The 15243-nt window shown below is 34.4% G+C and overlaps 1 protein-coding gene across 1 annotated transcript in view; it reads left to right on the plus strand.

Moving 5' to 3' along the window:
- LOC140331107 (cadherin-10-like) overlaps positions 1-15243 on the plus strand; it is a 245955-nt gene that overhangs the window by 149751 nt on the left and 80961 nt on the right. The window contains exon 3 of the mRNA XM_072411846.1: positions 13232-13526. Coding sequence (XP_072267947.1) covers positions 13232-13526 — 295 coding nt within the window. The remainder of the gene's footprint in view (positions 1-13231; positions 13527-15243) is intronic.

Here is a 15243-nt window from a genome sequence, read left to right on the forward strand (position 1 = left end):
AAGCAAGAATAATAAAAGTGATTTTCACAAAAAAATAAAACTGTGTTTTCTGGCTTTCCCAGTTTAGAAACAGCACAATATTGGTGCTTTGCTATGCAGGCAAATTGTACTATTGCAATAGGACATGGACAGTCTATTTCCCCTTTCTGAACTTCATATCATTGCTCTCAAATGCAAATCAGTGATGATGGAGTGGAAGGAATAAATTAACTGCAACAAAAAGGAAAACCGACGAAAAATTGGCGAATGTTCCTGCGATGGCTTTTGTGAAGGTTCTATAACATTTACCGAAACCATTTGGGGTCAACCCTTTCAGTGAATCTCGGAATGTGCCCCAAATAATAAACCCCTGGAGTTCTGCAAAGGTTTGGGTGAACCTTTGATCTTAGTAAAGTTATTCTGTTACTTTTCTCTGAGATAGGTTCCCCTTATATTAAGCACCACAGAAAAAAAAACCTAATATATGAGCTTTCTAAGAATCCACTATACTTTCCTTTTTCGAAGAATTGTGTAAAATTAATGTTTTATCAACATTTGATGTATGCAGCATTTATGCTGGCAGCTTCTTTTTAGTACACTCTATTTATATTGTGATAGCAGAATGAAAAGAACACAATAAACTTTTATTTGTAAGGCAGAAAAAATGGGTCAGTCTGTCAATCTTACATGCATACCACAGTCATGTTTAAGAAAAACACAAATTTTCTCCATAGTTTTCTGTTACATTTTTACACTTGTCAAAGAGGAATTTTAACTACTAAAGTCCCTAATCTCTTTTTATTGAGGTCAGCAGTTTTTTTGGCATGTTAATAATAGCTATTCGATAGTCTATATTTGCCTTAGGCATTCACTTTATGACATGTACCTACCAATGTTGGATTTGCCTGAAACAAAGAGGAAATCTCCCAATTATTAGCTGACTTTTAGGAATCAAAGATCAAAGTGGACTTGAATTATGGATACCTAGAATTGCTGTACAGAAATCTCTATAACAGTATCGGGATACAATGTAATGGTTGGTTACATGCAGCACCCACCTCAGTGTTGTGTTTCAAGGTTCAGGAGCAGAAATACTTGATCTGCCAATTTTATTAAAAATACGGAATGTTAATAAATTGCAGGTGTTCATAACTCAATAGCTTCAGTATGTAAAGGAACTGGCTTGAAAGCATGCAAATAAGGATTTCTGATTTCCCTATGATTTCCTTGGGTTAGTATCTTTCATAGGGTTAAAATGTCAAAGCATAAAAGCCAGAGACAATTAGAAATCTACCATTTTAGGAATGTTTATAATTAAAAGTTCTTTTTTATTTTCACATATTTTAATTTCCACCATTTCATGGTTATTGTCAGCCTTTATTAGTTTATTTTTGTTTTTTAATTTGGTGAAATGCAATGCAAGGGTAAATCTTTTCCCTAAATCTCTATATTTGTGGCTTAATATTTATTTATAAGAGCACAATTCCCATACTTTTTTTCTGAGAATATATTTTTTTCAGGTACATTTATATATATATATATATATATATATATATGAATATATATACACAAATAAATGTCTCTATACTCATTTTACTCTGTAGGTCACTTTTTTGTATTATTTTGCCTTAATTGTACTCTAGACAATTCTCTTTGCTGGTATGCGATAAAGAATACATATATAGTGGGTATATGGTGGTATCAGCACAAAACAATTATCTTCTCCTTAACTACTCAAACCCTGTCACTTTTAAAAAGGCCTAATTACTTTTCTCGAGAGTGTACATGTGCCAAAAGATAGCTTGTACTTAAATAAAATGGTTAGCAACTTTTTTTTCTCTTTTTTTTTAACAGACTAGCAAAAAGCAAATAAGAAAATTCTATTTTAAGGTTTACATACATTGATTTCCAGGTGTTCGAATCCAATTTATTTTTGTTAGTGCTACCAGATTGTTTTTATCAATGTGTAGTACAATGTTATGTCAGGAAAGGATATCCTTGTATTCTCATGGCTCTAATACTGGTACTTGTATTTTACTGGTACTTGTATATATATATATATATATACGTAAGCTGAAATGAACTCATAACGTTTCTGTCATTGAGTGGACATTGATAAAAAAATCAGTGGTCAGTGCACTGTTCGGGTTCAGAGATATCTTGGAAGTATGTTTCATTAAGTTAGTGAATCATTTTCATATTACAAAAAAATATTTAGGAGTTTATGAAAAAGGAATGACAATGGCAATGAACAAGTGAAACTCGTGACATAGATAAATAATGAAAACCTAATAAAAAACTACATCACTTTGTGCTGCCTAAGGGTCTCTTCAAACCCATCAATTGTGGCCCACAAAGAAACTTAGGCAAAGAACTCAGATTTCAGTTAAATTCAATACACTTGTATTAACTGACTGATTGTGGTGCACTGCTGTATAAAAAAAAAAAAAAAATGTGCATTTTTTTGTCCTAGTGTATTGCAAAATAATGTACATTAATTAGCATGTGTTAACATAAAGTACCAAAATGAAAAAGGGTGAACGGGGCTAAGTTAAACCTTAGCAAAATTAGCAATTTGGAAAACACAGGAAAGGTTTAAAGTTTGCTAGCATTTTCCTGCTGTTTCTGTGCCCAGTAGGGAGATTTCCCTTTCAATGTGGTTGCTAGAGCAAGAAGTGAGTATGAATTACCAAAATTAGGAGATCCTGTGAAAAATTTTGACAAACAGGATGTTTTATTAAATTTTACCATTTTATCAAAATACATTGTAGTCAAAGTTTTAAGCAAAATAAAGATGTTTTTTTCACATTCAATATTCTTTATTTATATAGCAAAAGGTAAAATAGTATTTTTTTTTACTCTAGCAGTAGAACAACTTTCACTAGCTTGACCGTGTTCATGATTTAAGTAGTGTTTTTTTACAAAATAAAATACATTATTTAGAGTAGAGTGGGAAAGACTAGAACCTTTTGTGGTTTTCAGTTTTGGAGATTAGCCTCCCTCCTACAATCATACAATGGTACAGATAGCAAGCTGGTAGCCCAATGAGTTCTGACAATATGTACGCATTTACTTTATTATCGTATGAAAACACTGAGCTAGATTAGGATGTTCCAATGAACAAACCATAGCCCTTATGTCTCCTTATCAACTATCAAGGTTCTTTTTTATTTAGTGGTCAGTAGAGAAGCACATTGTTGTACGGAGGTGGCTTCCTGAGTGTTCTAGAAATGGATTGAAATGTTAGTCTCTTGTTGTAGAATGTACCGCTGGCTTTATACAAGGGACTACTGAGTTTAGGTGTGCATCTATTAATTCTTTTCAAAAGTTTGAGAGCTAAATATTTGCCAAGAAGAAAATTCTCATTTTAGGTAGAGCACAGCAAAAAATATTTTAGAAATATAATAAGGCAATAAAAGGGCTGTTTATACTTAGCATGAACTTCAGTTTAATATTCTTTGGTGTTTAGAAGAATTGTTGGCAAATATCTAAATTCTTTATTGAGAATAAAATCAGTGAGAACAGCCATGTAATACTAAGTGCAGCCCAGCTCAGTACCAGGAATGTTAGAACAGGCAAAATAAAATATGGTTCTCTTGAGAGGTGGCACGTACCTGACAGTTGTGAGAGAATGCTGAAAATATCCTTAAATGATCATAGGGAATAATATATTGCACCTTGATAGCAAAAGGTCATGAAGTCTGTGTACATCATAAAGTAGTCCGGGAAATGCAGGAAGAACTGCAACAAAAACATGAAAACTGAATGAAGCAGAGCATGTATAGGATAAAGCTGGTGTGTGATGTATATTCAAAAACCTCTACACAGACAACATTTTGTGTATGAATTTAAATATATATATATAATTTGTATGATGTCTGCTTGCTTTTAACCTTTTAGAACAAAAATCATTGGGTGAGTCCAAAGTGTTACTGCAATAGAAATATTTATTTTAACCCTTTCATGAGAACTTTGAAGTTTAGGTGATGAGATCAAATTTAGCAGCATCAGTATGTGTTGGGTTAACGTGTTAATATTGCTATAAAAAATACATTTTTAAAAAGTATATAAGACTTATTTTTGGAACACTGTTTTCAAGAATACTCTGTTTTTATTGCAGGCTGTTTAATAGAACTGGCAACAATAATATCTGAAATGCAGATACTGTCATTTGTAAATGTAACTACAGACCACATATCCAGACTTTCTCTACTTTAAAATACTACTTGCTGAAGAAGCAGCATTGACACACTAATCAGCTCAACAGTAATCTGCAAAGAAGTGTAGTCAAGTCACTCTGGCTACCTACCATCATGACTCTAATAAGTTTACGGGCTTTGTGAGTAGTGATGATAAAATTAGGAAAAAATATATTTGCTTTTGCAAAATTTTTACCAAAATTGCAGGTGTTTGCTAAAATGTCTGAAAAAAATTAATTTCTCAATTGAAATTAAGTATTGGGTCAATGAAACATAGGACTACTGAAGTGCATGGGTCACTGGAGCACAGGGCTATTAGTTCAAGGTTATGGCAACAAAAAGGATCACAGAAGTACAGGACCACTATAGCACAGAGAGGCACTGGAGCACATAAGAACACAGAAGCACACAAGTTCAATGAAGCACTTAGGATCATTCCCCATTTACTGTAGTCTTCATGTGCTGATATTAAAACATTTTCTTTTCCTTTTTACTCTTCCTTTCCCCCTCTCTCTCTCCTTTGGTCTGATTTAATAAAGCTTTCAAAGGCTTGAGAAGATACATACACTTTCATCGATGAAGCTGGGTGATCCAGAAAACATAGAATGGAACTGGTCCAAGATTCAAAACATTTGCTAGTAAACAGCAAATGACAGGTTTGCTGGATCACCCAGCTTCACTGATAAAAGTGAATCTTCTCCAGCCTTGGAGCGCTTTATTAAAGCAGGCCACATGTGTGTGACGTGCTGAATGATTACATTTCCATCCATTTACGAGGGGGTGCTGAGAATTTCCTGGCTTTGCCCCCTTCCAATTGAAATAGAAAAATGAGTGTGGGGGCATATGACAGCCTAATATCTTAGTATGTAACTATGCAAATATCAGGTCTTTGCAATTCTTAAAACTGTTTTTTCTTTTAGTGAGAAGCTGTGATGACACAAGCAAGTTTCATGTTGTTGGAGTTACAGGCCGTCATGAAGTTTTTGTTTTTCCAGGGAAAGGAAGGACACTTCTACCCTACTGTTTGTGATATCCCAGTGTGAATGTCCTTTGCTGACTTTCCCTGGAGAAAAAAAAACTTCATGACGCCCTGGGATTCAGGAATTTGCATAACTCTTTACAACCCTGCCTAAAAAGGGAAGGGATGTGATCTACCTCTATAATTTCACTAGCTTGCTTGTTACCCAAGGAAACAATGCAGTCATGTGCAATGCTTCATAAGATTAATCTATAGATATTTTATTTCAGTACATAATGTTGAAGGTCTGGTGCACAGTATAAACCTAAATAGAGCTATTTAGGTTGACAAGTAGAACATATATGTAAATACACAGAATCCATGTAATTGTAATTTTACTCCTGACTAGCTACATATAGGAGCTGTTATAAGACACCTATCAAATGTGAAATTGTTCAATACCAGCTCAAGACAGTACATTTCCAATGTTCAGGCTCATGAATGATCCATGAGAATTCTAACAAAAACAGTGGGATTGATTTACTAAAGGAATATATGCTGTTCACTTGGGAAAGTAAAACAATATACCAGGAGGTACAAAACAAAAATAGAACAAGTAAACAAATGAATGTCAGCAAATCTGCTCATACCAACAGGGAAACAAGTGCTCCCCATTACCTCTGTGATCCCAGCCATGATGAGTCACACAGCAATAATACCTGCAATACAATGGTACCTGCAATACTTCATAAGTGGAATCATAGAGATAATCTAAGATTTGCTGTACCTCTTGCTCACGTAAGATGATGTAAAGGCAATTATTCATACACCAGATAAAAATCGATTGCTTTCTACACCAATAAGTTTCATATTTAGGTTTCTACTGTCTTTTTTAAAATAATTATGAATTTTTGATTAAAACAAATTTTTCATACACCAGCCCCATGTTTTGTTACCTCACAATAAGTCTCATTTCTGCTACCCGGAACGGTAAATACATTTCAGTTTTATTAAAAACATACTGTGAGGAATTAGCTTCAAACTCACTGACTGCTGAGAGGTACTTAAAGCTTCAGTTTAAATTTCAGGGAACTCTGCCCACTTTTATTCACAAAAAACCTAATCAACTTGAAGCAAACTCTTGGGTTTTTCATTGCAGGGGATCAAAGACATCACAGCATGACAGAAAAAAAAACAAATTCAGCCTCCTGGCTCTCTCTTGAAATTCTTCAAGTTATTGGTACCACAGACCTACATTTTGGGAGACCTCCTATACTTACAGCCTGTTCACCAGAGCCACCGGGCCCCAGGCTTCAACTTCCCCTTGTTTCAAAGACACATTCACTTTTGGGCCTGGGTCCTAAGTAAAAGAATGACAAATATGCAAATTTATAACACAATTACTCATGGTTCTATCCAGACCCTTTAATCTCTTTCCAATGAGAAATTGAGGTAGATGATGTCAAATACATAGGTAACTGTATTTTAAATGTAACTAGAAATAGTAGAATGCACTTACAAATATACCCAGAGATGGGCATATGCACTTTATATACTCTTTTCAATGATCTAATCCAAAATTATAAATATGTTCATAATTAGTTTTTAATGAAGGCATAACTGGGTTAAGCATTTTTTATATCTGACTGGAGTTTATTTTCAGATTTCAATTTAGGTGACAATTTTGTGATAAAATAAATTGCTTTCCAAGGAAAACATGGATGAACAATTGTTAGTTGGATAAAAAAAAGATGTTTTTCATCTTATCTGTCTGTGTACAAGTAAATGTTAAAATAAAATAGGATACAGTGTGATGATGGTTTGGAATAATTACCTGCAGTATCTGAACACTGAACAACATTGAGAGCTCCTGTCTCAGCATTCTTCTGTAAGAGTTCAATAAAAGGCACCAAAACCACCAATTTGCTACTGATGATTACTTGGCAATGCTCTCAGAAAGTTCAACACTCCATATCCACAAAGATAAAAATCAAGTCTTTATTGGAACTGAAATAAAAACACAGTAACAGGACAATGTGTCCTTTCTCAAGCTTAAAAAAATAAATACTGGTCATCCTTAAATACTGAGTAGCTGGTTGGCATCAATAAAAACTTTTATGTGACATTAAGATTTGTCAAAAAGCTCCCCTGCTTACTTCATGTTACCAGTAGTGTCGCTCAAGAAAAACTGATTATTCAAGCCAAAAGTAACCCCATAATGTTATACAATAATCAAATAATACCACTAAAAATTTTTGCTTCAATGGGTTTATATTACGTGACATTCTTTCTTTTTTTTAACAGTTTCATTTAAAAACGATCATTTCCTGAATACCTTTAAAATGAAAATAAAAGGTTTTATTATGTTATTTATTTATGGACAAATATTCTTTACTAATGTTGTGCTTTCAAGTTCCATGGGATGCTCGGGAATGAAACGTACTACCACAACTAAATCTAGATACCAAAACTTACAACTAGTGCAAGAAATTAAATTAAATGTACTATTCATTTATTTAATATATAAAATAATGCTCTATGGTATTTTTCCCTGTCATGTCACTTTTTAATTTCGAATACCTGCAACAAATGCTGTACTTTACCGTACTTTTATGTGTACAATATAATATGTAAAATTAATTTACAATATGTTTTTATTCCTCTTAAATGATTATTCTGTTATTTTCTCCTATAAGGTTATTTATGGCTTTAGTAGGCCTTCTCGCTGTATGCAATTGCCGAGCCCTTTGGCTCTATCAAACATCAAAGTACAATCAACAGTTTCAGATTTTATATTCCTGTTCTTGAACTTGTTTGAAAGAAAGTTTTCCTTTAAAGTTTTTTTATGTTCCTCCAGTTGTCCTGCTTTTATTGTATGTGATACATGCTAAATAATGTTGCTCCAGTATATGGTTTTCTATGCCACCTGGTACAGAGCCAACTGCCTAAAAACATTCTGCTGCTGAATGTAGGATCTAAAAAAATTATACCTGCATTTAAAAAAAATGTTACAATAATTGTCAATAATGTGAGGAAAAATAATAAATTAGTTACTGAACCACCACAAACAATCAACCTAAATAACATTATCTTTGTTTTATGTCCCAGTGGTCCTGTACCCTTGTATTATGACCCAACTTTTCGGTAACTGTCCAAAAATATCCAGGTTGTTGCTGAAAAGCACCAGGTGGTATGCCTGACTAAAAGAGGCTGGGGAGAACACTTCTCTTCCTAAAAAATAAATTAATCCTAAATAATAGAAAATGTATCAATGTATCAGTGAATCAAATCCTGAAAAGGATTTCTATCTCCAAAGGTGTTCCTTTCAAGAATAGGTTACTTAGATGCAATAATACAGTAAAATAAAGAGATGTAAGTAAGGAAATGTTCCATCACCTGCACCAAATACTGTATATCTAATATATACCATTATCTAATAACCTAATTTGATTAAAATATAGAATATTAAATACATCTTTATTGTAACCCTCAAAATTGTAAGTCTCAAAATTAGCTGCAGATGGCAAGCTAGCCATTTCTAATGGCACTGAATGAGAAACCCAGCACTAGCAACAATTTGGATAATAGGAAACACAAAACTTCACCTCCTTATGCTATGTAAGCAGCCACATTTTAACATGCCTTAATGTTAATAGTCATGATGGACAACATTTTCAGAATTTCCTACTAATGTATGTACAAATTGCAGCAAACGTACATTTATCAATTCATTTAGTGCAAGGTCACTGGAGCACAATATCCAAGGAGCACAACGTTTACTGGAGCACAGGTTAAGTCAAACACAAGAGATCACGTTAGAAAAGGGTCATTCAAACACAGGGGTCATTAGAGCTCTTAGGGTCACCAAAGCACATGTCACTGGAGCATCTAGGGATCACTAGAGTACAGAAGATGCTCCTTGAAACAAGGCATGTTTTTTGAAGGATCACTAGAGTACAGAAGAAAGAAGAAACATTGGCCCACAGAGGTACACTGAAGAACTGAGGAATACAGAGGGTTAGTTCAGTGCACAGCGTTACTGGAGCACACAGAGTCACTAAAGAACACAGGGTAAATGGAGCATAGATGCTTTGTATGATTTCAGGGACACTTGTTGAATAAAAAAACAAATAAGTAGGTAATTAGCACTCCTCGGACACATTTTCATCACATCACGAAAAAATAGCTGGATATTCATGAAAATTTGCAAATCGATTTGTGCGACAATACCAACCTAACAAAGTTATTATGTTTTGGTATATTGCAATTGTCACTCTGATTACAGGATATTTTCTGTCATTTAACCTGCCTAATCTAAATCTTGTCTCTTCCTATTTGTTAGATTGGTCTTTTAGTAGTATCTAGAGGACTGATTCAATTCCCATAATTCTAGCTCTGTAAATCTTCCTGGAACAAGCTACTCATTTAGATGGGATAAAAATCCGGAAATTGCTGGAAATATCAGCATGAATTTCAATTGAAAAAACAAATTTACATTGTTTCAATTTGCTCTACAATAGGGTGTTCTTGCTTCATTTGTGACAGATTCACTTTAAACAGAAAAGGAGAATCTGAAATTCAAAGAAAATATAATCTTTGTAATGCAAAATGACTCCATCTTGTATTAATTAGAGTTACGTTCTTTGTTGATTGAATGACAGTGTGATTAATGGATGGATCATGAGAATGCCCTCACTATTCCCAATATTACCCATTTCTTTTGTCAGCTGTCACATTTTGTGTAATCTCTGTAACCGCATGGAAACAACGAACACTTTGATTTGCTAGTAGTGCAATTAATACTAACTTTTCATTTATCTGCACTCTTTATCTGTCCTTGTCTTCAGTTAATTGTAATTAAAAATTAAACACTGCCAGGTTCTATAATTAGAAAAGATCAGTTGGCTAAAGTGTCACTAATCCCCCCCCCCCCCAAAAAAAAAGTATGTAACCACCTAAGCATTTTCCTGTGCACATATGGTGGTAGCTATGTATCTGCCTTTATATATTAAAACATATAAAAATATGGGTTATGTATTACTGTACATTAGCCCTACACTAATGTATGGTCGATGTAGCCACTCTACATTGGCACACATGATCGTTGACAAAAACTCCCGATCAAGGAGCAATCAGCAGTATGGCATATTTAGTACCTTATTTACATACAAACACAGATTCAAAAGAACATGACAGTCCCCAAACACATTTTATGAAGATACTGAATCTTTAGGTTTATGGGTATTTTAATTCAATTTGTTGGGACTAAGCAAGGTCTGGGGAGCTGGGGGGCATTGTCTGTAACAAACGGTTGGCCAGTGTTCTTTCCCTAGTGTAGCAAGACTGTGTATCCGTGTGCGCTTTTTAAAAATCAGAGCAACCAATTATGGGATTCAATGTAAAAGCAAGCCACGTATGTGACCATGACTGAAAACTGCTGAGATTTTTGTTCGGCATATCGGTAAAGCAGTATACCAAATAAGGATCAGAAACAATATTTGGTAGTTTATTACTTAAAAAAAGAAACATTATTATGCTCTATATACTTACTAGTGATAACTAGTGTTAATCTGTCCATTATATATTCAATCCAGACTTGGTTGATGCACTTAATGGAGAATCAAACCATTTTGCAGTCTTTAAGCATTTGGTCAATTTTCCACAAAATTTTCTCGTCTTAGTTATAATTGCTATGCAGGCTGTTCAGCCCCCCTGTGGTTTTGTTCCCTATTCCATAGCTAATCATATGACAAGGTGCATCATACGAAAGCATCACACAAGTACATGTGAAAGTATTTAGTTTAACACATAATTTTTATGCACAGCATACATATTTGGAAAATTAGTTAATAATTATCAACATTTTCAGAATTCAACTAAAGAAATTCAGCTAAGAAGTTATATCACTATTTATTATCTTAAGATTTAATTTTCTTCTAAGTTTAAAAGAAAAGTATGACTTGTCATTTCTTTTCATTTGATCATCACTATCTTGCAGACATGTCTCCAGTGTTAAATTTACCCATTTTGCGTCTTTTAGTAGCTGACAGCAGGATTTGATATTGCTAATTAATTGGTAGTTCTAACTGTTACAAATTTATCGTCTTCTCTGCCCTGTTTTTGTGTCTCAGGGCTATCTGGCTACTGTCAAACACAAACACGACAGGTTTTATGCAAGATAAGATTTAGGGTCTGTTATTTGCCGAAGGTTAGAGTAGGGAAATTGGAAGAAGAATATGAGGGATCATTTCTTATTAGCCTTGTATGCACTTTGAAAGCCTGGAACTCAAAAAAAAAAAAAAAAAAATATATATATATATATATATTCTCTCTTTTTTACCCACGGACATCTACAGTGTGTATATTTTGTTTGCTTGGCAAATACCAAATATAAAATAGCTTTTTCTTAACATGTTGTTTAACAGAAGCATAAAAAGTATGTTATTTAGAACAAAATCCTGCACTGCATGTTAATAAATGGAAGATTATAAAGTATTATCCTGTCACAAAAACATGTTTTCTTTTTGGAGTAACACATTTTGGTCAAAAACAATAAAGTCTTGCATTTCAATATCGGCAAGATAGATTATCATGGGAGAGCCTGGGGGCCTAGGTTCAACAAACCTAGACTGGATCTGGTCCAGGAATAAAAATATCTGCCAAAAAAAATAAAATAAATAAAAGTGATTCCTCTCCAAGTTTTTTTTTAAATAAATCTTTAATAAATCAGCTCCATTGTCTAATATTGATAGTTTTGAATAGTTGTTAAAATGTGCCTTTACCAAGGCAATTGAACTTTAAAACAAGCCTTCCCTGATCTTTTTGGCTAATTATAATATAAAGTTCCTCACTCTCAATGATTCTTAGACATCACTTTAAAAACCCTAGAGTTGGGTTTCTGTCAGTTTCTAAAAGTTTAGAAACACTTGCTAATTTTACTATGTAGGGCTGGTAGGATGCTAATGTTCTTTACTCATAGAAATGCTCGGTGCATGTTATGAACTTTAAAAATTCTTGTTTTAAAATAGTTTTTACTGCTTCCTCAGAATACGTAAATGCTTAGAGAAGCATGAGCTGGTAACATGTTCACCTACATATTAGAGAAACTATCTGATGGTTGTGAGAAATGACTTTCCATATTCTGTATCCTATAATTGTAGCATTTCAAATTCCTTATTCAGTCTACAGATTTGGTCCCATTTTGGACTTTCTTCAAATGGCTCAGTAACTACATAAATTGGCAGGGTTGATTTCTCTAACTGCTGCCCTGGGCCTTCTTGAATTATTCAATTTCACAAGGTCACCAAACAACTGCATAGGTCTCATTGATGGTCCTGTAGCACCAACTAAGCCAAGAGCTGCATCATTTTTAGATTGTAATTCATGTGGTCTGAATGTCTCGTGCAGGTTCCTCAAGGACAAGACAAGAGAGGGAATTACCTTGTCTTAGCCTGTCATTACTGTCTATCTGTATAGCAGAACAAAATAAATTGACTTTGCTCACATAAAATTCTGAAACCTAAAAGAAAACTGCAGAAAGTAAATAATAACTTTATTATTGAAACCTATTATCCTGGCTGCCCCAGATATTAAGTGAGGAAATATGTCTTAGGTTATTTTTGTAAGTGGCTACAGCTAAGGTTTTAGCAAATCTGCTTAAAGTTAATCAGTTTTGAAAAAAAATATGTAGACTAACTTTTTTGACCTTTTGGAAAGATACTTATTTGCTGTCATGCTGGTCCAGTTACCCTGATATATTCTGGTGCATTGACCTGGAAAAGTATGCTTATAAGAATTTCTGAATTAACTTGAGGCATGCTTTTTTCAAGTTGGTAAATGTATTTGACAAAGAAGGAACCAGGCATCTAGTGTTTTTGAAGTAGGTCAGCAATTTCATCCTATATATCTCTCAGTCAATGATTCTACATCTTTATTGTGATAAGAAAAAATCCCTATAAATAATTTGGTGTATATCAATTAAAAAAAGCTATTTTATTTGCTCTTGACAAACAGAAAGTGTCATATACTGCACAGTAAGTACTGTTCACTTACTCACATAACCATGTGCTAATTTAAACGTTCTTTTTTTCTACAGCTCCATTCAGATCAAGACAAAGGAGATGGGAACCTGAAATATATTCTCTCAGGAGATGGAGCGGGAACTCTTTTTGTCATTGATGAGAAAACAGGTGACATTCATGCCACAAGGCGCATTGACAGAGAAGAAAAAGCCTTTTACACCTTGCGTGCCCAAGCAATAAATAGAAAGACACGGAAAGCTGTGGAACCGGAGTCAGAGTTTGTCATTAAGATACATGACATTAATGATAATGAGCCAACTTTTCTAGAACGCATTTATAGTGCCAGTGTCCCTGAAATGTCTGATGTTGGTAAGTAACATATTTGTCTCTCACCTTACATTCTGAATATCGTAGGTCTTCTAGAGATAGAAAGACACAGAAATAAAATGTTGAAGGAAATGTTGCCAAACTTGCCATTGCTGACTTGGTTTTCTTCAATTGGGCAAAGGAATATTTCATGGTAAAATGACACTGGTTCAGTAGTGTACAACAGCCATAGGCCTTATATCTGGTACAGATATGACAAAAAAGCAATGGATGCTGTAATATCTGACAAAAAGAATCTATGAATTTTCAAATATAATTCAGCAATCAGGGAATAAATTACATCATAAACATAGTAGGTTTTTTTTACATATGTATCTATTAAATATCTATTTCTGGAGTTTTAACATAACACTGATTATATTCAATATGTACACAGATCACATAAAAATTGCATGTATACCCTGTGTTTGTGTACAATCATATGGGGGTGTGCATGTACAATGTATAAGGGGGGTCAGTAAGACAAAAGACATAAGATAAATCACATTTTAATTTTGGACACACCACAGCATAGCTGATTTACATTCAGAGTGTATACTTCACAAGAAACTACAATGTAAGTAAAGTAAATATATACATGACATAGCCTGTGGTCATGTGTTAATGCATTGTAGGTGCATAGGAAATACCATGAGCATAAGATTTGGTTTTGTATTCAAGATTAATGTGTCATTTCATACACATAAGCTTTCATAAAACCATGTTAAATGCCAGTTGAAATGGAGTTTGATTTGCCAGAAGAGTTGAGAATTTTAAAATAGCTGTCAAAATGCTCTACTGGCAGCTTGTCAACACATCAGGGTCAGGTTGTTGGCACGACTATAAAACTGACTATATGACTACATGCATATCATGTGTTGGCATGGTATCCTGTAGCTCCAATCAGCAAACTGAAGCTGAAAAGCTGATCATTCCAGCATGGATCTGCTTCTATGCTTGGAATTCATCTGCTGCTTTTAACCTCTCTCCCTTATAATATAAACATTTTAAACACTGAGTGGGTTAGGACACATTTAAGTTCACTTAATAAAGCACTGGTTTCACTAGACACATATAACTGTGCTTGTACTTCTGAAGGCTCTGACTTAATTTGACATTGAATAACCCCTTCTTGTGATTCTCTATCAAATAGGGCTCCCTGTTCATGAACACATGGAATACATGTAACATAAGATGAGGTTTTTGTTTTTACCGTATGAGATAATGGTGGAGGTGGAACAATGAAACCAACACTTGTGTGAAATGTTCCTATACTGTCCCTATACTTTCCCAAACACTCCCAGAGGGAGTCATTTAAGAAAACAGGGATGCAAAATTACCAGCGATAGTTTTATTGCCCTGCAAATGTCCTCCTAGCTTCGACATGGCTCTAATCTCAGTGTTTCTCCTTCCAGTGTGTCTTTACACTAACTTCCCAGTATTCCCCAACCAATCTAATCATTTACCCTCTCTGTCAGACCTGGCTGTGCCTGCAAACATCTCACTGTGCCCCCCCCCCAGCTTTTCTCAGTGAGCTCAGCCCCATTCAGCAATGCCTCCAAACCCTTTAACTGACAACCTACAATCTACATTGCCTCCCAGCTAGCACAGAGATCATCATACTTTCACAGTGCCACCAGTCCCAGAGGAATGTCCTGCTTGAGTGTTCTCCAAGAACTACGGCCTTCTGTCCATAAAATTCAGGACTTAGGTTAGCTTG

This window comes from Pyxicephalus adspersus, chromosome 5 (genome assembly GCF_032062135.1).
Source record: "Pyxicephalus adspersus chromosome 5, UCB_Pads_2.0, whole genome shotgun sequence".
Lineage (NCBI taxonomy): Eukaryota > Metazoa > Chordata > Amphibia > Anura > Pyxicephalidae > Pyxicephalus > Pyxicephalus adspersus.